The following is a 26,369-nucleotide window of genomic DNA, read 5'->3' as shown; positions in this document are numbered from 1 at the left end:
TTCTTGAGTATTAGCCTTGCCGTTAAAAGTATTATTCATTTTTTTTCTACAAATATCAAATGTAAACCAATTTCCGTTAGAAAGTCCTTCACGAAGGCCTCCCTTCCTTTTGGCAGATAACCTTCGAGTACTTTACTTACAATAAAATGAACCATCACGTGCTTTTGGTTTCATCTACTTTCCGAGTTTTATTTAAAAGAAAAAAAAAAAAAAAAAAAAAAAAAAAACCACAAAGATGAAATTTCTCATTAACCTCAATGAGCGCTTTCCTGCAGCTTTCTTCCCAGTAATAACTTATGATAAGTTTAGCAACTACACAGGAAAAAAAAATTATGCACTATCATGCTTTTAAAAATGGATGAATGTTATTATCGATCACACCTTCCTTGTATTACCCAGACGGTATAGTGGTTAGAGGAGCCTACTGCGATAGCGAAGAGCTCGGGTTCGAATCCCGGAGAAACACGGATGCTTGTAAGTATCTGTGCGGCGTGCGGGGCACTCTAAATATGCGGCGATTCAAATGTCCTCTCTAAGAGGTTGTTGGTAGGGAAAGAGTGGTGGGAGACCTTCAGATCCGACACCCGGGGTGCTCTCTTTTAAACGGGGGGGGGGTGGAGGCGGAAGTCGTACTGTCACCTGTATGGTGCTCAAGGCTTTGCCAATGACAAGTGCAGTCTTCCTCTCCTTGCTACGATGAATTTCGCGGGCTTGTTCTGATGTCACTGTCAGGCAAGTGGGATAAGTCAATCTGCTGCCTTTATTTTCTATTTAATAAAACCTCCATTATGTAGTTTTAAATTTTAATTTTATCTGCAATAACCCCTTTTTATTGAAATCAGTTCGATTTATAGGATTGCTTTGCTTAACTTCCACGATTTTTTTTCCTTCGTTTTGCAACAAAACCACAAGATTCACCACCCTGTCAAGGCTGAAAGTCATTCTGGAATACTAACCTTATTCCTGGCATGTAAACCCTCCTAACAAATGGATTAATGCATAAACTTCATTTAAATATTCAGTAACATATATCCTGAAGGAAGTCTATGCATCTCAAATAACTTTCACTTATTTCATGACAGTATAATTTATGCATCATTGAAAGAAACAAAATTAAAGGAAACTGTCTAAGTATTGTGTCTTTTATAAAGCACGTAGTAAAGGTAGATAGATATATTGTCTACGTACTTTTTTTCTCTCTTTGCATCTCAGATATTTCACGTTTGGCCATATTGTGGCTGAATTTCTTTTGAGTCGTAAGGTCAAATTTACTGCCCTCTGCTACATTTTTATTTCTCATTTACGATTACTTTTCCCTTTCTTTTTCCCCAAGATGATGAATGCACCTCTTCCACTTACTCAAGGAATATATATAAAGCTAAGAAGACACGTTACCCCAGTTGTTAAAAGAAACTTATAAGAATTAAGCATTTTACAAGCTGAAAAGTGTACAGTGGATTAGTTCAAAATGCTAAAGGTAAGCCTTTTTCATATATCTATTAGTAACTTGTCACGTGAAATATGATAGTTTTCCTGTCTATTACTTATTAATAATTATTTTTAAATCAGGTGAGTATTTTGGCGAAGTTTAAGTTCATGAAAAGCAATTTCTTATTTAAATCAGTTATAATATCTATCCAATTTTCCCCATTAAAGAAACAGTTTGTAAAAAAATATATAATTTCTTGCAGAATAGTTAGAGATCAATCTGGGATTATTCAGAACAGTCATTATTTTAAAACCTGGAAGTCATGAAACAAATAATAATAATAATAATAATAATAATTTACTGCTATCTGCAATATTTTTAATATCAAGGAAGTTTTACCTGTACTGCCTATTCAAACATAATCCTTGTACCTCGGACCTCGAATTTTAAAAGAAAAGTTATAAAAAATTTGCTTTTTAAAGAAAGAAAGACTTCATGAATTAATGCGTTAAATGTCTATACGTGAAATAATAATAAATACGTAAAATCTCTATATGTGAAATGTCTATAGGTCAAATGTAGACAAGTGATTGCTTTCTTAGATGGCCTACGATTGAAATGCTTTCAATTTATTGTGAAATGTTTACAAACATACATAAGAAATCGCAATTAAGTTGCTGTACAACAATGACTGATTAGAAGGAAATTTTCTTGTGCTGCCTTCTTATACAAAATTGTAACTCTTACATTGCTGATTTTGAACAAAAAATTAAGTTCTGAAATTAAGTGCAATCGCAATCAAGTTGCTGTACACAACGACTTTACAGAAGGAAAATTTTCTTCTGCTCCTTCTTATATACAAAACCGTAAATCTTACGTCGCTGATTTTGAACAAAAATTAAGTTCTGAAATTAAGTGCAATCGCGTTCAAGTTGCAGTACACAACAACTTTATAGAAAGAAAATTTTATTACGCTGCTTCTTATACAAAATCGTAATTTTTACGTCACAGATTTTGAACAAAAATTAAATTCTAAAATTAAGCGTACTTTAATAAAGACAGAATGCGGAATGCACACAAGCAATTTATGATGAGTTTTATCAGATTATTTAAGATTGAGCTCCATATAACAATAGTTCCAATTTATGATCCTAATGAAATTTTTATACACAATCTGAAGAAATCTGAATCAAATTCACTACTTAGGTTCTTGAAAACTACCAATTTTTAGACAAGGATCTCATTAGAATCAAATGCTTTGTAGGCTACACTACCAATCATCAATCTACTTATAAATTTGTTCTTAACTACTTAAAATCAAACATATAAAAATTTAACTTCTTTAGATTAATTAATTATTCCTTTTTTACCTTTTACTTAGTAACGCCACGAGCTTTTAATGCAAGCATTGTAGCCTAAAATTATATTTACGTACAAAACATATTATTTTTTGACTGATATAAACCCTAAAGGAATATCTCATTTGGTTTTGGTTTATTTAATTATGACAAAGCATTCGAGGGCTATCTGCCTAAGGAGAGGGATGCCTTTGTGGAGGACTTTCTAAGAAAAGATCACTAGTATGCACGTTACGCATGGGAAAAACCACGAAAACGCATATGCAGCCAGCCTATTCGGAGTGTTTCGAGTCCCGTACCAAACTACCAGTGTTCAGTGACTTTACCGCTCGGCCGCTGTTGAAGCCAGAAATTTTTCGATTTTATATTCAGTTCGAAATCGATTGAATTATTTTATACTGTAAAACTAATATTTAAGTATTCATTACTTCTGATATTTGAACATTTCGCTCTTTGCTCCAGTGTTCTACAAATTGTAGAGTTTGTCACATTTTTTTAAGAGAGCCTTATTTTTGTCTTCAGTTTACTGTCCACCTCCGTTGTAGTATTTATGTCACATTTTAGCAAACCAGGCATAGGAATTTCATAATTAACATAATGTGTTCAAGCCTATTAATTTTTTGACTAGCTTCATTTTAAGTTAATATACTACTTGGCAAAGAGTTTGATTAAAACTGAGTTCTTTTAAAGGATTTGAGGTTATTGTTTTAAAACCCGCAAATCCGAAAATTCTTGAATAATTGTTGATTGCATTCTAAAACTATGGATCCCCATCGATTTCATTTTCTTGATTTCAATAACATGTTAATTACATTTAAAAGTCTACAAATAAACAACCTAAACTTCTGAATTAATAAAACATGAATATATGAGCTATTTAAAGTATTTTCGTGACTGGAAATATATGTCTTTTATCAACGATTGAGTAAAGACAGGCCGAGTGAAATCTTTTATAGACATGGTGTATATCTGTAATAAAATTCCTCTTTAAAAATGTTTTATAGACCTAGCTGAACTATACTAGGTATTTTACTAGGAATGTTTATCTTGCATAATTTCATCTTATAAAATTGCTTATGTTAAATTAATAGTACACAGTAGAGCTGTCTTGCATTTATAACTTTTACTTATAATGCTTAATGCTCATGTATATTGTTTCAGTTTTGATTAAATGCGGTACATTGTCTAGAATTCTAAACTGCAAAAGCATATCTCGCATGATCTGTATTTCTGTCATAAGAACCTGTGTCAATACCGTTTGAAAACGAAGGAAAGTCGTAATTTGCTTTTATCTGCATTTTCAACTTAATATAGATGCCTTAATTTAGAAAAGAAAACAAAAACAAATCTGTAAAAGAGACTGGTAAAAATTTCAATTTTGTACGTACGTATCTGTTTTATTGAAATTTTGTGCGTTTTAACTTTTTACGAAAATATTTGTTTTTTAGAATAGCTGAAAGCCTACCTTATCTAATTTATTTTTAAGAGGAATTTAAAACTTCATTTATTAAACAGGAACTTTAAAATCAAACTTTCAAGAGATATTTAACCATGAATCTTTTTGAAGTATTCCATGTTAAGCCTTGTGTGATAGATTTAAAGAAAGTCTTATTGTGTGGGAAAACTAATTTGATAGACAAAAAGTGTTTCAGTGTAATAGGCTTAGTTATATTTGTGATATTTAATATATAATGAATATTATTATATTAATAGGTGTTTATCATCGTCATCTTAGTTTTTGTTGCTGACTGTCAAAGAATTGTCATACCACCAGCTGTAAGTATTAACTTAATGTTTTGTTCAAACTTAGCATCGTAAGTGTATAAATTATCTTGTTTCAAAATAAGGATGTTATGCACAGAGAACTTTAACAATACATTTTCCAAAAATAAAACGTATTATGCAAATTAGCATTAATAAATACGAAAATTAAAAAAGATAGAAAATACATTTCTTCTTAAGTATTTTACAACTTTCATATGGCAATAATTAATTAAGTAAGTAAATTTATTTAAAAATTTAAGGACAGCCTCAAGTATGTTGTTGTAGAAATTAGAAGAATTTTTAAAATGCCGAATAATTTTAATATAGTTATAAAAGGCAATGTGTATCGCATATTATGCGAAAACCTATATTTTCCTTCACCTATAAATTATTCTTCAACTCGCTTTCCCATTACTCTGTATTATACTTCTCAAGTTTACTTTAAAATCTGTTAGTGGTCAAGAAAGTTTTATCGCTGAACGCTAGTAAGTTTTCCAGGTTTTGTGTGTAGTTTCCATTCAAAAGGACTGCATGTTTGACTCTTTCTCTATTTTTCTCATGTGCAAATTGATTACGAGACAGTTTCTCTTAAAAGTCATCAATGATGGCTTAAAGAGAGGTGAATATAATCCAATAATCAAATTTATACACATTATATAGCCAAGGCAGGTCTTTATAAGCTAAATGATCTAATGCCACTGGACGCATCACATGAAAAAGCTGTAAAGTCTGGCTGAGTGAAATCAGTTGAAGGTATGGTAAAAAGGGAGAAACACATTTATGTGTTTATCTTGAAGTGATATTCAACTGTCTCGGAAAGAAAAATCAAATCCATATAATTGGTGACACCTGAAGTTAGATAGCTTTCGTTACTTCAAGTCATCCTTAAAAACAACAGGAGAATTAATTCTATCAATGTTTCTCGTTGAGCTTCTCTATGACGTCTAGTGAGTCCAAGATTTATTTTATTGAGGGGTGCATCAGCCAATTTGCATTCGCTTGCAAGGGCAAGAAATTCCTGCAGACATGCTTTCATCCACTTACGTTATAAGAAATTTCTCCCGCCTTCTTCGCATGCCTTCGAGGTGTGGTGGTCTGCAGGCTGGGCGCGTATTCCAGAGGTCCGTGGTTCGATTCCCGGCGAAGACTTTGCTATTTTTCATCTCTCTTGATTTCGAAAAATACCTAATGTCTTTACAACGTTAGAATAATTTCTGTATGATCTGCGTCATGTCTTCAGATTTTTGAGCTCGCTTCTCATTTCAGTAATTTTATCTTACTTTAGGGCTTGTGCATATTACGCCTGTCGTTGACTTTCTTCTCTTGGGTTCCCCTTAGGGTAATCGGGCAAAACTTTGAGACCGGAGTGTGGTCTCCTGAATATTTCACGAATGTTGGTTTTTTCTTTCTCTTGAGCTGACATGTGCAACTCAAGTGGTCTTTTAAAAATTAGGTAACACATTTAGATGCGTTAAACCACCCGAACTGATCATGTCCAAAGCGCTGGGCTCTGGCAATGAAAGTTTTCCGTTTCTAAAGGTAGTGAGATTGCATACACCAAGTACGGCGTACTTGGCGTACTTGGTATGGTACGTAGCAGAAACTTCAGGACGAAGATCGTTTTACTATCTTTAGATATGGGAACTTCGATAATGAAATTACGCAGTTTAAAGAAAATTGACACTTTGTTTCTTTCTAGTGCATTGCTCGACTTTGCAGACAGGAATGTTTTGTGAAATAATTTCATCTTTCCTTTCTTCCTCAGAAAAATCGGAGTCTTGCCTTTTTAGCGAAACTTTTATCGATGATTCTGTTCTCGTTCTAGAGGTATTGTAGGGAGCTTCTTTCTACAAGCATCCAATCGCACGGTCTCGTGCACCTTTCGTCCGGAATAGAATCTTGATGTTGCCTGAGCGAAGAATTCCTTCATATTCAGCAATCTGATGATAACTCCTGATGCAGCTCTTAAATGATCCTCTTAAATTACTCCACAAATGTGACAAAGACAGAAGCTGGAGAGTGAACCATTACTTATTCATTAGGTTGCTATTCACTTACTATGTCATTCTCTTGGAAAGGCTGTTCATCAAGCTTTTCAAATCTTTTCGTTGGAGTAACTTCTTTGACACTGGAGCTGCGACCTCTCGAACTTTTGCAGTCCATTAATCATTGTTGTCCTCATTTTTAGCAACTGCAGTATCGGAGAGCGGACGGGCTTTCCCATCTGTTCCAACGATGCTTCCTCTTATGCTTCTTCAGCCAACCTATGAGGGTCAATTGTAAACTCTCCCTTATATAGCTAACTCCTTATATCTTTGTCAATAAATTCCAGTAGACTGTCCTTCATTTTGGTATTGAGCTTATTAATCCAAGCAAGTTGAAACTCCTCAGTTTTCTGAAATTTACAGAATTCCTTTCAATTGCCACCTGTCCCCTGCAATCAAGAAATGGCTTGGGCACAACGCTGACGATGAGAAACACGGGCGGCTGAGTTTTATGCAGAAGGGATTGATTAGTTGGTAAAAGAGTATTAAAAGTCCTTGAATGTACATGGTTTCTATGTCGAAAAATAAAGGACAGATGTACCTTTCAGATGCAAATAAACATTTGTTGATCCTATGCGTGTTTTCATTTACAGAGAAATTGAGGTTAGTTTACGAATTGCACTCATAGTATTAGCATTCTTAATATTATGCACCTTTTTAATATGAGTTTTTAAACCACTTTGAAAATGAGTATGTTTCATACATATGGGTATATAAACGCATAATATGCATATATTTTGACGCATTATATTATAACTAAGCAAAAAATCATAGACAACTTAAAACATCGTTAAAAATAGTTGAAAAATTACTTACCTTGCAATATACTGCTTTGGAAATAAATTTACAAATTATGTATTTTCTTTCTTGCAGAACTATGAAAACAGAGTAATAACGCCTTACCAGTTCAGTTACACAGCTCCAGCTATAGGAGGTGTTAGCTCTCATCAACAGACTGGAGATGGAGCAGGCCGAGTTACTGGATCTTACTCTATTGAACAGGAAGACGGACTAGCCCGAATTGTAGATTATGTAGCAGATGAATATGGATTCCGAGCCTCCATAGTTACAAACGAACCAGGCACTAGTAACCAAAGCCCTGCCGATGTCACAATCTCTTCTAGTGCAGTAAATAGTTTCTCAGGTAGGTGAAGTTAATTCGTTCAAAAGTAATCCTGCATCAGACAGGTATATAAGCGTTTTGTTAAGAAATATACGAATCGAAATAACCGTCTTTTAATAAAAAGTTTCAACATATTTTTTTAATGGGATAGTAAATGCTTAATGAGTAAAACAAGAAGGATAATTAACACAAAAATGAAATTTTAGGCCTTTAAGATAAAATACGACTCCAGCTAATTCTGTTTCTCCACAGTTTATGCACTGAAAGAGTACCTGTACACTTTTTAGAAATTTATAGCTTAAAATGTTGCATGTTCATATTGCTCTGTGGTGCTGATAATTATAAAACTATTATTGATTAGCCGAATACACTGAAATTATGAAAGAACTACCAAGATGAACCTCGCTTCAATCCTTTTTGAAAACAGCGGTATTCATTAAGGACTTTCTAAGATAAAGTGACTTAGAGAAAATCGCCAAAGAAACCTATATGGATATTTCCTTTTACACCGAATGTAATCAGCATAACAATCAAAATGTTGTGTTTTTGAGTCTCAGAAAATTAGTAATTATTTATTTAAATAACTGAATTTTCAAAGCATCGCATTCTAAATATTAATTTCAATACAATTTTAACTGAATTATATCTAGATAAAAAAATGAATGAATTTAGGATATTTTCCCTATATTTATTACTTAATAATAGGTCACAAATTGTACAACAAAACGACAAACGTGACTATCAATTCGTAGCGAGTATTTTTAGTCCTTCAACAAATAAAGACTGATTCTTGACTCCCTCGGCATAGATTGAACTTTTTGTAAAGCCACGCCAATCTAAGCTTACTTTTTTCTATTTACTTAATAGCTTCTTATACGAAATTTGTGCGTTAATATGATCAAAATAATATCTGTTATCAGGGGTATGTTATTTTTACTATTATGACAACCAAACAGAATTACGGGTGATAAAATACCATTAATGTAAAACTTCATAATTTTTCTATCATTTTTTGTGAAATCATTTTTAGAATGTAAATTAAACGTTAATATTTTTTTTAAATTAGACACAATTAAGTATTATGACATAAAACATCAAAAATATATAGACAACATCGAAAGAGTTAGGGTATAGAGCTTCTTCATTCATGAATGTTGAGATAATCCTTCAGCAACTTCAGAAGAAATTACATTTGAAAACCTCATTTCACCTAATCAGAAGTAGAAGTGTTAATGTGTGCACAAATGTTAAAGATTTGTGATTGTAATAAAATATTGAAACAAACCATTTTGAAAAATTATTAGCTTAGCAATGTTAAGAGAATGAATATTCAAGAAGCAGATAAAAATTACCGAGTTTGAAATTACTGGGCTTCTTTAACGACATAATTTGACACTGAAAGTTAACTATAGAGCTAGTAATATTTTTATTCAGTTTCTCTGACACTCCTTATTAATTAGCATACTTCTCAGAAGGTTATGATGAGCCTCGCTATTACTTCTTGTTCCAAGCTAAAATTATTATAATTTCCTCCTTCATTTACTATTTTTTACTTGATTTAAAGTGCCATCCTTTTTTTTTTTTTTTTTTTTACTTATATTTCTTATTTATTGAGGAAGAAGTTAGCGGTAAAAGTAAATGGAGGACATCAGCGATGTACCATGGGTCAACTGGTAGTGCCTTCCCATACTAGTTAACTCTTAAAGAAAAAAGAAAAAGAAATGCAAGCTTTATAAGAATTTATAAAGAACGGTTGAAGAAGTGGGCAACTGGAGCCTCCTGAATGATCTACAGTTTACTTACTACGGTACATCTTGCAATCCCACCCGTACGCTACGAATCCAGTATTTATTAAAAATAATGATTCAGGACATAAAGAGATTACAATATAGTCTCAATACAATTTGAAATTCACAAATTTAATTGAAGACCTGTTTTGGTGTAGGAAAAATAACAAATAAACATAATTAGTATCAGATCAACTATAGTAGGTACTGGGAACACAATGTTGTAATGAACTGTGATAATAATACTAAAGAGATTGTACATGGGTTATTTCAGCTGTAAGTGGTTATTACAGTTTATAAACTTTACAAGTGGAGTCTTTTGTACATAATCACAGGACGTAAACATTCACTAAATTTATGCAATATGAGAACTTACACTTGTCAAAGATACAGGCCGTAGGAAATAGGAAAAACTGGCAAGACTCAACTCTTCAAACTGGCCAACTAACAAGGATGGATTACTGGCCAACAAATATAATATTAATAGAGATGGACCTGCGGACAGATTTACTTTGAGAAAGGAAAGGATATTTGTGCCTGGTCTGTGAACTTTAACATGGTTTAAGAGTACACAAACAACTAAACAAACGACAAAATTCTACTAAACCACTCAAAATCTGCCTTTTTCAAAAAGAGGCAGTTTGGCGTTTCGGCTGCCCTGTTCCGAGTAACTTAATCTCACTACAGGTCGACTCTACCTTTGGGCACGTCGTGGAGGTTCAACCTCCACTATTACCCTCCAGTAGAGCCGCGCACCACCTGGATAAGACACCAGGCAGCATCGGTCGTCTAATGCTCCTGCCAGTCGCTCGGGCGAGCCCGTCGCAGCGGGACATTACCCAGCGACCCCGGGGAAAACCCCCCGGGTTACTAGCACCACGCCGCGCTAGGACGTGCCAGACTCCGAGGCCGGCCAATGAGTGACCTTTCCCAGAGCCTTCAGAACCACCAAGTTCATAAATTTTATACCCCCGTGGCCGAGACTGCCTAGGTACAGATCCTAGCCAGTAGCTTCGCAGAGTTCTCTACGTCGACCCCCGGGGGGGAAAAAGGCAGTTTGAGAGTTGAAAAATACTAATTTGTAATCTGGCTACTGCAAACTGCATTGAAGCTATCTGCAATGCTACTTATAGGTGGCTAGAAACTAAAACTAGAGTTGCTATGCTCAAGAGCCCGAACTGCCTTATTCATCTATGCAGCAAGCGCTTCTGCAGGATTCGACAGTCTGCTTTCCAGCATTTCTATGGAAAGAGGTTGGCCACGTCGCCATCCCTTCTAATGAAATATTAATTGCATACACACTAACTAGAATCTGCGGTCTGCTGACATAGAAAAGCTTCATCAAACCAAGATTAGGATTTGTTTTGCTAAATTAATAAAAAAAATTAAAATAATAGTTATTTAAAATATTTTAATTATTTAAAATAATAACTGAAAATATTAAAATAATAAATATTAAAATTATGTTAATTATTTAGATTAATAATTTGATAATTAAAAAAATTTCAGTTATTAATACATCTAAAATATTTTTAATCTAATAATTGCATTTAAATAACTTTTTTAATTCGAAACGAGCAGTTAAAGGCATTTTAAGGAAACCTTTAACTCTGTAGCTAAAATAATGATACAACGTAAATAAATAACAAAGCTACAACAAGCTTTATAGAATTTTCAGTGTCTTAGCTGATAATGCATGCCGAATAAGTGAAATGAAATCTTATTTATTTCATCAATTCGCATATTTTTAGTTACGTGTGTTAAATATAAGTTTGTGATTATGTATCCTCAGATTGCCAATAGATGATGGCCTTACTGTTTATTTGTAAAATGCAAAAAAGAAACTGATCAGTTCGTCTCTGGTGTTCGTCAATAAACGTTCCGTGAAATAACGCTCTCTGTTTATTACTTTAAATTCGATCCAGACTGATTTATTATAAACTTACATATATTTTGTTTAACGTGCAAATGCTTATTTGCAAGTATTTTATTTGTGTTTCTTTTGAAAGTATAAATGCTTTATGTATTATCAATTCATTTCAGGTACTGCCTTAGCCATCCAGAGAGGTCCACCCATCGAATTAGGGGTAATTCCTGGCAGATTTCCCGCGCGTGGAGCACCTTTTCGCCTTCTACCAATTTATAAAAGATAAAATTGTTTTACACCCTTCAAATAGTAGAATAAAATAGCAAAAGTTATTATGTAAAATTAAGTTATTTATTTTGCTCTGTTTTGTGTTTGAATCATGCATTTGTGAAAAACTTGATTAGTTATTTTTCCGAACTTTACATTGAGATATTTCAGTTTTATGTGATTAAATGTATTTTGTGATAAGAAAGTGTTACTAAGAACTGAAAATGTTAATAAAGGAAAATATTTTGATGTAAATATCAATAAAAATTTAGCCATTCCTTTTCACTGTATTACAGAAACTTTCGCTACTACGAAAAATTAAATGGCAGTATAGTATTTCAGTCTAAGAGTTTAATTCATGTGTAATTAACAAAACTCTCAAACCTTGAACAAAAAAATTATATTGAACAATACTTCATATTTTATACATATATTTTGATTTTCTTTGATAATATCTTTAAGGTTTTTTGCCTATTGAAAGGATTTATTATTGTTATCTTAAATGTTAGATAAAATATTTTTACATTTTGTGACATAGATGCTCACTCAGGAATACAGGCATTTTGATTAATATCATCTTATGGGTTTTAAAATAAAACAATTTCCTTTTATTAAAGCAAAGGGACGTTAGCCCAGAAAGGCTATTAGTCTCGAAACATTTTACGTCGTTTCACTATAAATGTCCGTTCCACTTTTTAAATTGTTGCCACCAAATATTAGAGCCCTCTATTATATTTAAAGAAATTCAATTATGAAGAGCATGAATGTATGTATTTTTTTGTAATGTCGAAAAACAATGGCATCTAGAGCCATGAAATTTTGAATAACGTAATCTTCCATCCGAATATGGGCATCTGGGAAGCCCGAATGTGGAATTTCTAATTTGTTTTATTGTCTATTTTATATTTTGTAAAACTTTGACGAATTTTTGATTAACAAACTCAACTATTTCAAAGCAAGCAATGACAACATTGCACGAAAAAAATATTTTTATTTCCAGCACGCGAGAATGTCCATCTTAAATTCCAAAGGTAGACTATTTTTATATATTTTCAGCCCAAAGGGGCACTATCCCAAATGCTCTCGAAACGTGTATGTGTGTGCAAATGGAAAAAATGCTCCTTTGGGGGTAATATAAAAGTTGAAAGCTTTCAGATTTTTAATTGTTTTCTGTTATAATTTTACATTCTGAAACACAAAATGTTCAATAGATTTTTTTAAAAATTTGTATGCGATTAAGATACATTATGTAGTAATAACTTCTGTATATTTTTTCATCTTTTATTACTGATAGTTACATTCAATAGCAATTTTTTGATAATCATACTATTTTCATACGAGGGCCATCCAGGAAGTAGATTACGTTTCCGTCTGTGTCCGCTAGGGGCGGGGCTAGCGCGGCCATCTTGGGGTCAGAGCGTTGCGCAGCTCAGTCTGCATCTAGCCGTGCTAGCGAGAGGTTCGTGCTGTGCTCCGTTCAGATACTGTGACGGTTTGAAATGTCTGCGTTAATTGAAAATCCCGCGAGCTGCGAGGTGCGCTCAGTAATAAGGTTTCTGACTGCAAAAAACTGTAAACCGATAGAAATCTATCGGCAGCTTCGTGAAGTGTATGGGGACAACATTATCACTGAAGGTGGAGTGCGTCAGTGGGTCATAAGATTTCAAAATGGCCGAACCAATGTTCACGACGAAGATCGAAGTGGGAGACCCAGCATAGTGACCGCCGAACTTCTCGAAAAAGTCGATGCTAAAGTCCGTGAAAATCGAAATTTCACAATAACGGAACTTTCTTTGAGTTTTCCACAAATTTCGCGAAGTTTGTTGCACGAAATCATCAGCGAAAAGCTTGGTTACCACAAGTTTTGTGCAAGATGGATTCCAAAAATCTTGACAGAGGACCACAAAAATCAGCGAATGGCTGCAGCGTTGAACTTTTTGGACGCTTACCATAAGGATGGTGACTCTTTACTCGTACAGTCCCGACCTGGCACCAAGCGACTTCCACCTATTCCCAGCAATGAAGAAGTGGCTAGCTATGCAGCGTTTTGAAGACGACGCACAGCTGCAAGAAGAGGTAACGAAGTGGTTAAAGGCGCAGGCGGCCGAATTTTTCGACGAAGGAATTTCCAAGCTCGTACATCGCTACGATAAATGCCTTAATTTGTATGGTGACTATGTAGAAAAGTAGTATTTGAGTGTGGCTTTCATCTGTATATAATAAAATTTGTTTCCTATACTTTGTTTATTTTTTTATTCCAAAACGTAATCTACTTTCTGGATAGCCCTCGTATTATTACTATATTCTATAGTCATAATTTCTCTAATTTTTTTTTTCATTTTTTCATTTGTCTTAAGAATTATCCGAATTAATAATCCCAATCATACATGAAATTTCTTTGGGATATTCATTATATTATATTATATTATTAATCTTTTTTAATTGAATTAAGTTATTATCATTGTATTAAAATTATTAGTCCAAAATCCAAAGGGGCTTTTTCCCTGAGGGACTATTGTTTTCGTTTTGCGATTTTGCTTCGAATCACTCTGAATATCCGTTTCACTTTTCAAACTGTTGCCACCAAATATTATCGTCCTGTATTATATTTGAAGAAATTAAGTAATGAAATCTGCATAAATGTATGCATGTTTCTGGCAGTGTGATAAAACACGGTACCTAGAGTCATCCAATTTTGAATGATGTAATCCTACTGCGAATATGGGCATCTGGAAGCCCAAATTTGAAATTTAGAATTTGTTTTATTATGGATTTCATATTTTGTAAATGTTTAACGAATTTTTGATTAACAAACTCAAGGATTTCAAAGTGAGCAATGGCAACATTGTGCGGAAAAACATTTTTACCTCCAGCGCGTGAAACTGTGTATCGGAGATTCTAAAGATATGCTCAATTTAAAATTATTTTGCGATATTGCTCTTGAACTGAATTTTATGGTTTAAGTGCGAAGAACGTGATACTTGATAAATAAGGGTAATCCACAAAATGTTTAAAAAATTCCCCTTTGGACGTAATGAAACCTTTCAGATTTTTTTTATTATTATTATTATTTATTTTTGCTTATTCTTATGATTTATTTTTACTTTAATAAATTTATGCTTCTTAAATATAAATTTAAATGTTATCACCTTCTCGTTATTTCACTTGTAAAATATGCATCCAACAACAACTACTTCACTAATGGGAAAACCAGTATTTACGTAATGTAAGATTCGGTATAAACTATACATAGATCAAAAATGAAAATAAAAATGAAAACGTCTTTCTTTCCTTACCTGGCAACCGTCTGTTGAAAACGTACGAAAATGGTTGCTATGATCTGAATTACCATGAAACAAGTTTCAGCTGGGTTCTCAGTCTCAAGGTTTTATTTTATGTAACAATTCTAAGCTGTGTTGCAAAATTATGTCGCACTGACAGTATTAGAGCATTAAAAAAATTAGGAATTGCAGAAAATGTAGATTTCTTATAAGCAGAAAATAAAATCACTTTTAATTTAGTTTCAAGTAAACCGCATAAACTGAGGTAAGCTTCACTATTTTTATTCTATTGAAACATTTTAGTAAGATTTTGTTATATAAATGTGTATTGTAAACTTATTCTGTGGATAGTTAAGAACGAGCTCAAGCTTGAAAGTAATATCTTTTGATCAGGTATTCTATTCGAGGCAAAAATGCATCGATTATTAAGGTTTTTTAAAAAAGATATTAGCACTAAATGAGAAAAAGTTCTCAAGTGATACATAGTTAGGTATAATGAAGCTAGGTATCGATTTTCATTTTACCAATTTTAATGTTATGAATGTTTGTATAATAATAAATTATTTTTAGGTATTGGTATTATCCAATACTCTTGTTCCGTACTTGTAGGATTAATAATGAAACTAGCCTTAGGGAAAAAAAAAATGTTTCTTGGCTTGCAAAAGGAAATCATCATTTCATCCAGTTTTCACTCAAGTTTTTCTTAGTTGATATCCAACAGTATTGACACAGATTTTTCCTATGAAAAAACAACTATTTCAATAGAATAATTTGTGCTTGTTATCCTGTCCATAGACATTATTACGGTTATTGAAGTTACAGAACATTTTCATTTAACTTCTTATTACAAGATTCTTATATGATTTCTTAGAATTATTCTAATTCATAAGATAACTAATATAAAGTTTTTTTTAACCAGACACATTAATAAAGTCGTGTAAATCGTTATGCTTCTTTACTTTTATAATATTCTAGCCTGAAGTCTATATATTACTCATTGTATATAGGAAATTACCGAGTGTTTTGAATAAAATCATTTTTGTATATTATCACAATCGTATGTTAGTGAAGAAATCATAATAGTACTCCGATTTAAAATTGCTTTCTCTCGCTCATTTAGAAACATTTAAAAAGTTCAATATTTTTTATCATTTAGAATATTATTTTATTGAAACTAAATAATATTTACGCTTTCGTTAACTCATCAGTAACAAAGAAATAGTACAGCTCTTAGATTTTCGTTACAGCTAAAACCGATAAACGCCTATTTCAAAACTGAGTTTAATACAAAAAGTATAGCAGTTTGTTTATCAGAACCGTCAGAACTTAGACCACAATAAATGCAAACAATTTGGTGATGATGCTGATTCAACCTGAAGAATGTTATGCGCATCGTCTCTAGAGTTTGACGGATAATGAAAATTTGCCAACACTTGCTAAGGTGGCTGCGCTAATACGTAAGTACCACATAATTTTAAGTAAACCTTAATTATTTATAAAATGACAAAGTACAAATATTAAACGTTACCATGCTAGAGGATTTTCACTCTGTTCTTAATCAGTATTTTAGCTTTCTGATCGTTTACATTCTCAAAATTTTTTAAATTGTTTCTTGTATATCAAAGGACTTAAACAGAAATTAGCACTTACAAAACAAAGAGAGATACATTTTGCTGCCCAAATATTTAACTCTAAAGTTCCATAATTAACATGTTTTGTTTATGTGATTCAGGGAAGGCCTCGAGAGCTATCTGCCTAAAGGGAGAGATGCCTTAGTGGAGGACTTCTAAAGGATTCTTGGCTCGTATACATATTACATATTCATAATGTACAGAATAATTTGAGAAGAAATGTTCAAATTTAAGTACTGGACGTATTAAATCTCAATTCTTTTCTACATGTAACACTTTTTAAAATAAATTTTGGACTTTTTAAATATCTTACAGAATATGAAGTAATTTTTGTACACTTCATTATATGGTTTTCATCATTTTTATAATAAATTTATGTAATAAAGACCTTGTTGTGTTAGCAAATGATCATTCATAAAATTATATGTGACTTAAACGATGACAGTCCTAAGAACTCATTGTTAAGTTATAAAAATCAAATTGTAATTAATTGAAAAGTTATAAAAATCAAATTGTAATTAATTGAAAAGTTATAAAAATCAAATTTTCTCATATGTACTCGTAGTATTTGATTTTCGAAATATAACTGCACATTTGCAATCCAGAATAATTAATAAGGCAAATTATAAGAAATTACTTATAAAGAGGTTGTAGTGTTCCTCCCTTTTATTCTCTAAAAACTAAGTGTTGAGGAACCTAAGCGAATAATTCCTTAAGTCCAAGAACAGAAACGTAAGCTCAAGAAGTGTTAATTACCCTTTATTTGCTCCAAATAAAAATATACAGCCGGCCCCTTTCTAAGGGCGTATAACAAAGGCTCCACTTAACTTAAAATGTAAGAAATAAGAACTAACTAAAGTTTAGCCGAAGCTAATACAATTCTAACCTAGTTGACTCGTAATATTAAACTAGCCAGCGAAGCTGTCGAAAGGCACGTAATACTGTCGAGCGTAGTAACAGTTAGAAAGACTTAGCCGAAAGGCAAACGCGCATTATTCAGGAATCCTAACTCTTTCTGTCGTTGTCAGTGGAACTTTGACTTAAATTAAATACTTCCTACTTCTCATTTGCATTTAACGTGATTCTAAAAACTCATTCTGATAAGGAAATGTAAGCTGAAGCTAGAAGAGATAGGAAAGGTTCATAAACTTAAAATAATAGTTATAGAATTAGGACATACCTTACAAGGTTAACACATTAACAGAAATATTTCCAGTTTTATGGGCATATATTAACAACAACAACAAAAAAAAAAAAAAAAAAAAATTTTTCATGGAATCTGTAACCCAGAAGCATTCAAAATGTTTTGAAGTACATTAGGATTACAGAAGGTATTGAAATGTTTCATTCACATTATTTAAAGTATTTTTCAATACTTGAATCCAACACACATGATTATTAGGATGAGTACAATTTTCAACTCCAGTGCACAAGTTTTGAAACAGTGCAATCAGAATTCCTTTGAAAAAGGTCTTTATTTTTCTTCACTCACAACAACTGTTGATTCTGGGATTTGAGCTGGTTTTGCACTTGAAAAAAAAAATCAAAAAAAGTTACAATAAGCTAGATTAGATAAATGCTCAAATGATTTTTCTTTGAAAAGTCAACAGTTCGAAAACTAGCGTAATGTTTTATATTGTCATACTTAATCATCAAACTAAGATTCCCTGAAACTGTTATCCGAAATATTATATCCTATATTGTCTCCGTATTCAAATAGCTTTCGGAAACACGAGGATACGCGCAAAGATTAGATTCTCACAAAATTTCAGTTTTGTGAGATAGCTCTTAAGCTTTTAACGGAATAGTTGAAACGAAATGATACCCTCTTCTAAAACGAAAAATAGGTCCATTTGCATTCTAGTGTCTCATCGTTTTTTCCTTTGATTTCATGAATTTCCTCTGAAAACACTGCATAGCAGATTGCTCTTTATTTTCTGGTCCAAAATGCACTAAAGTATCCTCCCTCATTAAGGCTTCTCATACATTACGTATTTTCCTTTTTTAAAAGCAAATTTCATACATAAAATGATGACAGTCTACTTAAGTGTTTCCTCATTGGACAGAAAAGGAGAAAACCTTATATATATTGAATATTTTCCAATTAAGACAATAACTAGCCTATGATATGAAAAATTTGTTTAAATGCATCTTATGTGTGAACAGAGCTTGTTTAGTCGATGATTACTATGAAAACTATTGTTAATATCTCCTAAACTTATCGTCAGAATTTCTGCTGTTTGAATTTGTATGATATAAGGATTTTGTTTTAGTTGTTTCGAGTAACTGCGTTTTCAGGCATTTCAGGAATTCAGACCTATCATTCTATCTGTTTAAAGTTCATTGCAAAGAAAAAATTTATTTCTTTGATATCCCGTGAGCCAGTTTCAGACTTTGACATGACGAAGTATTTTATTTATTAGCTTCTTCAGATTTTAGTTCCTTCTAAAATTCATAAACATGTTATTTTAAAGGTATTCTTATCGAGATCTATTATTGCTGTTAGAAAGACTGCATTTTGAAACAAAACAAAACAAAAAACTCATTATAGCGCACCTGATATGTTCGAAAAAATTATCTTTTTCCTATAATATTTAGTTGTATTCAAATCATTTAGAACGCTCTGTGTATCCAATTTTTATCAATGAATTAATATCATAAACAACAAATGATTTTCTACCATATACTTGATATTTCTAGGTTTACCAGCGGCTCTGATAAGGGTTTTCAAACGTCTTAGAATCCGGAAAATACAGATATAATTTCTGACAGGAGACACAACATGCAAACACAATTGGTACAAGATTCTGTTATTGTAGACCATGCTCAAGAACATCATAAGTTTTCGACTGAAAAAAACAAGAAAATTCACTTATCTCTGTTGTTAGGTTCATAAGAGTATTCTGAACACACGTCCTCGATGTCATATTGCATTATTTATTCTCCGTTAATGACATCTCGATAGAAGAAAATGCAATAAAACAAGGGGTGCACATTGTGCACTCTGTAGGCACTGGTTTAAAGATTGTATTGTGGGTACCAGGTAAATATCTTCCAGATCATACAGCTGTTAACTACGTCTGGTAATGTCCTTATTGTAGTTAAGACCCATTGATTCATGCTGATGCCAAACTGAAGCTCATAAATACAGCGAAGATTGGAAACAAAAGAACAATTTGTCTTCTTTCCCACTTTCAGTTATCAGGTTGCCTATTCTCTTCCATGTGTACAGCTTTTAACCCAGTGAACTTTGATCATTTGTCGATGTCTAGAAGGATGTTTTAGCTGTAAAGTTTTATACGAGCTAGAGTATTTTCTATTGCCATATAAGGTCTTGATGTTACACTCTAGCAATTCAATTGTGATGTCAGTTCTCTCACGGCAATATTCAGAATGACCTTTTTGAGCGCCCTCAATCTACTTCAGCCTTTTCTGATATCTTATGCCTTCTTTATTGTTCACTTTTTTGGACACACCGCTGTTGTTGTTTGTTGCCAACAACATGTCTTAACCTAATATATTACAATAAATACATTCCGCAAAAGAGCATTTGATCGCTGGCAATTCTAATTACCTATGTTTGAAGCACTTTTTCGTTCTTTTTTCGCTTTAGATTTCAGGTTACTCAATCCGTGAATACAATATTTATTTTTCATTATCACCCACTAATATTTAGGGTAACAAAAGCACAAATTGTAAAAACATCTGTTAAAAAATCTGATTGAAATTTTGATTGAAATTTCATTTTGTTAAAAAATCTGATACAGACACCACATCACTTTCTTGTACGGAATATTAAATTACACGCATTTTTTGCTGCATTTCATTTAAACTTATTTTCCCGAATTTCATTACAGATAGATTTCTCATTCAATTAATCTAGTTCTCCCTTCGCAACAACGCAAAAATACAAAAAACATAATGGCAATATAGTTAAAACAATTAAACACCAAGTTTTACAATTAAAATTAGAATTCTAAGCAAAAACAAGCAAATCGGCCAGCAGACAAAGAGGCAGATATTTTGATGCACAAAATTGAAAATTTTTCTTTTGACAAAAAAGTAAATTTTCAAAAAAAAAAAAAAAAAAAAAAAAAAAAGACGCTAAAGGTGCAGAAACTGACTTAATTCACTATTCAGCTAAGTTTCAAATATAAACAAATATTGCTGCTATAGTAAAATAAATTAGGCTTAGCCGCGCTTAAATAACTTTTAAATTATTGATAATTCTACAACTATTGCATCCAGATTAACTAAAGCATAAAAACCTTAACTGGAACGTAAGAATAACATAATTTCATTAATTTAATCATTTTTAGAGCAAAAAATGCTCAATTTACCAACATGAGCTCACCGAGCAGAGTAACAGAGTGGGTATATAAATTCAAGTCCCCGTTAAACATTTTTAACAATTTACATTCCAGTTACTTTAAAACAATTTTCGGAATTAAACTTACTAACTATGGATTCACTCTTTTTAGATAATTCTACTAAAATTAATCTTAGAAGATAATATATTCAATATTTCTTTAGTAAATATATATATATATACAATCGAAATAGAAATTGAAAAGAAAAAAATCGAAATAGAAATTGAAAAGCTAAGTAATGTGACGTAAGACCTATTTGGTCTTAAAAATTTTTTGCGCAAAATGCTGCAAAAATATGAAATAAAAGGAAGAAATATTGTAGCGAGCTTCTAAAAAGTTACCAGGAGCTGTAGCTCCATGAAATAGTTCAACGCAGTATTTTTAAAATATTAACATAGAAGTAATTAAAAAAAAAGTATATATTAACATGGAAAAGTGAAAAAACAGCTTACACGCGAAATAAAACTGTTAAAATCAATTTTGGAAAACATGTGAATGCACAAATAAACTAATCTGATCGTTGTGATATGTGAAAAGTTAATACATATAAAAACAGATCGACGGAACAAGTTAAAACAAAATTAAAAAATAATTAAAACATAAATTGCAAAAATTATTATTAAAACATAAATTGCAAAATTACAAAAATTATAAAAATTACAAAGCGGAAAATGGTAAATTAGCCCAATTGGACATCCAACCAGGTTTTTCAAGGGAAAAAAGTTGAATGTCGAACCAGGCCAAACACCATTACGCGTTTCGCCGAAACAGACAATTGAAGCTCTTGTTTGAGGAAAAAAAATTTTTTTAATAATATGAATTGTCCCGAAAAAATCTTTTTGGAGCTTCAATTCTCTGTTCCAATTTCCCGACGCGTCCACAGAAAACACATTAAGGTGTAAGAAAAAGTAAATGCAACTCCGAACAAAACAAAATTAAAATCAAAATAAAATAAATAGCGGTCTGCTATTAAAAATGCCACCATCTAATCCTCACAACATTTTTACTTCTTCATTGGATCTAAAATTGCTAGAAATATTTTCAAATGCATTCCAGCCTGTTTTACCTATTTAGAGTGTCTTTTATCTGCTTAGGTTTTAGAGCTGTCTAGTTTGAGATCTGGTTGAATTTTTTCTCTTTTATCTAAAGTCTCAAAAGATAAGACCTTTTAGTATTCATTTCTCTCCTTTTAGTATTCAACCTTTGATAAATATTTTATTAAGGCTCAATTTTGATAAAATTGAAGTAAATCCAATAAATTTTTCTCTGTCCTCTAAGACTTCACATTCCTCAATTTTCTTATCAGAGAGATAAAATTTATGTAGAAATGATTTTTCCATGATGATCTTTTGCTCAGCTATTCCATTTGCATAAAATACAGTAAAGTCTTCTTGAATCCTGTCAGTAATGATGTGGCCATTAAATCAAGGCAGAGGTTCTACTGATGGTTTTTTGCAATGTATATTTTGAAGTTTTCATTAGTTTATCTGATGATTTTACCATAAATTTCAGGAATAGTGTCCATTCACATTAATAACTGAATTTATCATTAAATAAACTTTGGAAGAGCCAAATCGGACTTCTATAGACTTCTACATAAGGCAGCTTCAGTCTATTAATCTTCAAGCATAGCGTTCAAACATATTTCGTCCTCTTAACTACTGAAACGTTATTTTTCACATTATGTGTATATTATATTTTATGCTGCTTATATTACTAAATACTCAAATTAATTTGCAATTGCCTTACGATAAACAATTTTGTTTCAATATCAATGCTTTTTTCTTTTCTTAAAAACACCATTTTGCCATAAAATATTACTTTCCAACATAGTCATACCGTTTGATGATTTTTTGTTTGTTTGTGTGTTTTGGCGTTTTTTTCTGGATTCCATTTGTCGCCAGTTTGGTTTCGCTTCCTTCCTGGCGATAATTGTCTTCACAGACATCTCTCGCGTAATCACATTTTTCGTCTAATTAGTCTTTTCCGTCTGCAATGGATTTTACGAATTGGTATTTGCCACATAGTGGTCCGTATTTCCAGTCATTCCGCACTGGTCGTTTTTTGCGTCGTCTTAAGCGATGCAGGTAAGTCATGAAGGGTCCATGCCCTTTTAGAAACTGAGGTAAGCCATGCAATATCATGAAGAAAGTATCAAGTAGGTTTGAGTGTGTGTGAGATTATGGTAAAACCTCGAGGGCTATCTGCCTAAGGGGAGGGATGCCTTCGTGGAGGACTTTATAAGGGAAACTGGCTCGTATACATGTTACACATGTGGATAACCACGAAAACACACATGCAGCCAGCCCGTTCGCGGATTCGAACCTCGGACCGAACTACCAGTGTTTAGCGACTTTACCGCTCGGCCGCTGGTGGGCCCTCAAATAGGTTTGAAGTTTGCACATTGCATAGACGTAGATGAAACATACTAGTAATTAGCATTATAGTACGCAAATCATGAGCGCAAATGAAGCCACCTAGCAGTGTATAGAAAAGAAGAACAATGGCTTATTCTAGGTACTGGAGCTGTATGTTTTGGTCCTCTGATTGGGAAGTTTTAATACGATTAAAGAATGTGGTTTATAAAGTCTGAAGATCATGAAATAAATATTGAAGGAAATCAAGCTACAGTGATGTCAGTATGAAATCTTCGAGAACATGAGGAACGAAATAATATGCGAGAACGTTTTCAGCATGATATTTTCTTCTCAGACAATGTTCATCCATACCTCTTTGGATTTCCAGCAGCCAAGTTTCAACAGAATAATGCACGATTGCATGTTTCACTCAATATTCAATGATTGTTCATTGTCCATCAGGGCGCACTATTGCCTTCGCCCATCCTTTCGCACACTATGTCATCATTGAAGACGAGTAATTGATGACTGGAAAACGAGTGGCCTGCCTAACGTAAACCACACACAGCTACTCCAGTTAAGCTCTGGCAACATATGCGTCAGTCTATGCTTTTCATTACAAGCTGACGTCTCTCCAAGCTCGTACCCAGAGCCTCTTTATTTGATTGCCGAGCCATGTCGCAGCAGTTATTGACAGTCACGGTGACTATAATATTCCTGTTCAACTTCGTTTATTCCACAATCCGAATGAGGTTTTAATTTTATTCAGTTTGTCCTTGTACTTTATGTTATTTGTCCAGTAAATATGGTTCTGATTTCTCTTATTATTTATGGTGTTGAATTTCGAATGGCCAATAGTATACTAAAATATTGGCAATGCCAGCAGAAAAGAGGAAAAAAGGGAATTGACATAAAAATTATTGGTTATTTAAAGTAAATCATTACAAAAGGAACTAATTTTAAATTGAATACGCTATCTTTTCTAATATATATATACGTATATATATATTAAAAGAATGAGTTTCGAAGCATGTTTTAATTCTTAGTTATATATGTCGATATTTTTTCCCTTCCCTTAAATTTTAGTTATTAAATTTGAATTACGTTTGAAGTTCCTTCTTTCCTTTTTACTTGTGATATTGATAATATTAAGAAATATTTTATCTCAATTCAATATTAATAGTTAAACTGGGGATAAATTCATGTTTAATCCTTTTGTAGGGAAGAGAAAAGAAAAATTATATGTCACATGAAATAATTCAAATACATTTCTACTAATACAAAAAACTTAGTATGAGTGTTTCATTTATGTTAAAAATAGAAGAAATGTATCATGATTTAAGTTCGTTAAAATTTGCTCCGATATCTAATCAAACATGGAATTTTATCGATAATTTTTACACAGATTAAAGCATAAAAATTAATTATATGAATTTGTTAATTCACTAAAGAACCCTCGAAATTGTTTTATTCATTAAGGCAAAGCACGCGAGGGTTATGTGCCTAAGGAATACCTTTGTAGAGGACTGTCTGAAGAAAACTGCCCACCAGTGACTGGGCGATAAAATCATTGAACACTGGTAATTCTGACCTGGGTTTGATTCTAAGTGAACGGGCCTGCATGGCCTTTTTGTGGTTTTCCGGATGTGTAACCTGTATACGAGCCAGTTTCCCTTCGAAGGCTCTCCGCGAAGGCATCCCTCCCTTTAGGCAGATAGCTGTGTGCTTTGCTATAATCTATCAAACAAATCCCAAAGAAAGCTCGTATCACCCAAGGGAAAATCACGAAAACGCCCATGCAGCCAGAGCGTTCCCTTGGAATGGAACTCATTTCGAACTACCAGCTTTCAGTGAATTTTACCGCTTGGCCGCTGGTGAGCTCGAATCCTCGAAATGATAAGATGGCAGAGCGAAATTGAATGTACTTTATTTACATTATAATAATCTACTCAAAAAATTAAAACATAAGAGTTGTGCAGGTATTGATATTAATTATTTCTTTAAGTTTTCATAATTATTATTATTCTAAGGCAAATAATATTTTCTTTCTTTTTCATGGAATTGTTTCAAGCAATTGCTGAAAATTGGTAGTTCTTTATTTAGACTATCCCAAATGAGTTGCAAATACCAAGTTTTTCTTTTCCACAAGTACATTTTTTTTCCGTTTCCCCATTAATCAGTTCGGTTGTTAAATCTGATTTCATCTTCTAGGCTCATATGGATAAAAAGAAGAAAATCCTCAATATCCGTCCCTCTATTGAACAAAAGTTCCATCCTTCTGCCGTGGAAGATATCATCCGTGGCATTATAACAGCTGAGTTATCGGACAAGCAGTATGACCACATGTACGTTCCTGAATGGACAAAGACTTTGAGTCGGAAGATACATGACAGGATGCTCGAAATGCCATACGAAAGATTCAAGTTCATTGTGCAAGTTGTAATCGGCGAGAATTGTGGCCAAGGAATGGTTTCCCTATGCGGTTGCCTCTGGGATGAAGATACAGATGGACGGGCAACAGTTATCTTCAAACGAAATAACTTGTACTGTGTTGCGACAGTATTTGCTATCTACTGTTACTGTTATGAATAAGAAAATTTTTGTGATGTAGATAGTTGTGATAAATGTCTAATGGTTAAAGAATACTTTGCATTCAAGTAACGTTATTACTGTTACTTAATTTGCTTTCTCTAATTTCTTCAGTTCAGACATTTTCCTACTGCTTAAGGTCTTTTTAAATTCTGTGTGGTAAAATATTAAATTCAAACTAAATTTTGTTTGAATATAGACTAGTTCATATATAGGAAGTTTTAATATGGGCAAGACTCATATTTAAAATATTAAATAGGTATTTTGAACAGTTTTTAAGTATTTTTAAAGGATTTTAAGGATTTTTTAATGTTTATAGATTTTTAATCCTTTTTAAAGGATTTTTTTCAAGGATTTTTCGAAAACATCGATGAGAATATGTCCCAGGATTCTTCACGATTGGGACTAAGTATCCTAATCGTAACAGTATGTTTGTATTATGCTAGAGATTTAAGTAAATAATTAGCAAAAATAAATATAAACAGAATGAATTTATTACAT

The 26,369-nt window shown here is 32.5% G+C and overlaps 1 protein-coding gene and 1 pseudogene across 2 annotated transcripts; both read left to right on the top strand.

Moving 5' to 3' along the window:
• Nucleotides 1-1,284: 1,284 nt before the first annotated feature.
• Nucleotides 1,285-11,908, top strand: LOC118194019 (cuticle protein 10.9-like). The gene is made up of 4 exons (XM_035365190.2): nucleotides 1,285-1,477; nucleotides 4,501-4,563; nucleotides 7,470-7,740; nucleotides 11,550-11,908. The coding sequence occupies exons 1-4, from the start codon at nucleotides 1,469-1,471 to the stop codon at nucleotides 11,657-11,659; spliced, it is 453 nt and encodes a 150-aa protein (XP_035221081.1). The 5' UTR covers nucleotides 1,285-1,468; the 3' UTR covers nucleotides 11,660-11,908.
• Nucleotides 11,909-13,300: 1,392 nt separating this feature from the next.
• LOC118194024 (dynein light chain Tctex-type protein 2B pseudogene) lies at nucleotides 13,301-25,924 on the top strand (annotated as a pseudogene). Its single transcript, XR_015041823.1, has 2 exons — nucleotides 13,301-15,186; nucleotides 25,491-25,924. The product of XR_015041823.1 is annotated as a dynein light chain Tctex-type protein 2B pseudogene (transcript).
• Nucleotides 25,925-26,369: the final 445 nt, after the last annotated feature.

Source organism: Stegodyphus dumicola, chromosome 6 (genome assembly GCF_044657685.1).
Source record: "Stegodyphus dumicola isolate Sdum_Otavi_A_Nest chromosome 6, ASM4465768v1".
In the NCBI taxonomy this organism is placed as follows: Eukaryota; Metazoa; Arthropoda; class Arachnida; order Araneae; family Eresidae; genus Stegodyphus; species Stegodyphus dumicola.
Note: the sequence above shows the minus strand (reverse complement) of the source record. Positions and strands in the feature narration are given on the sequence as shown.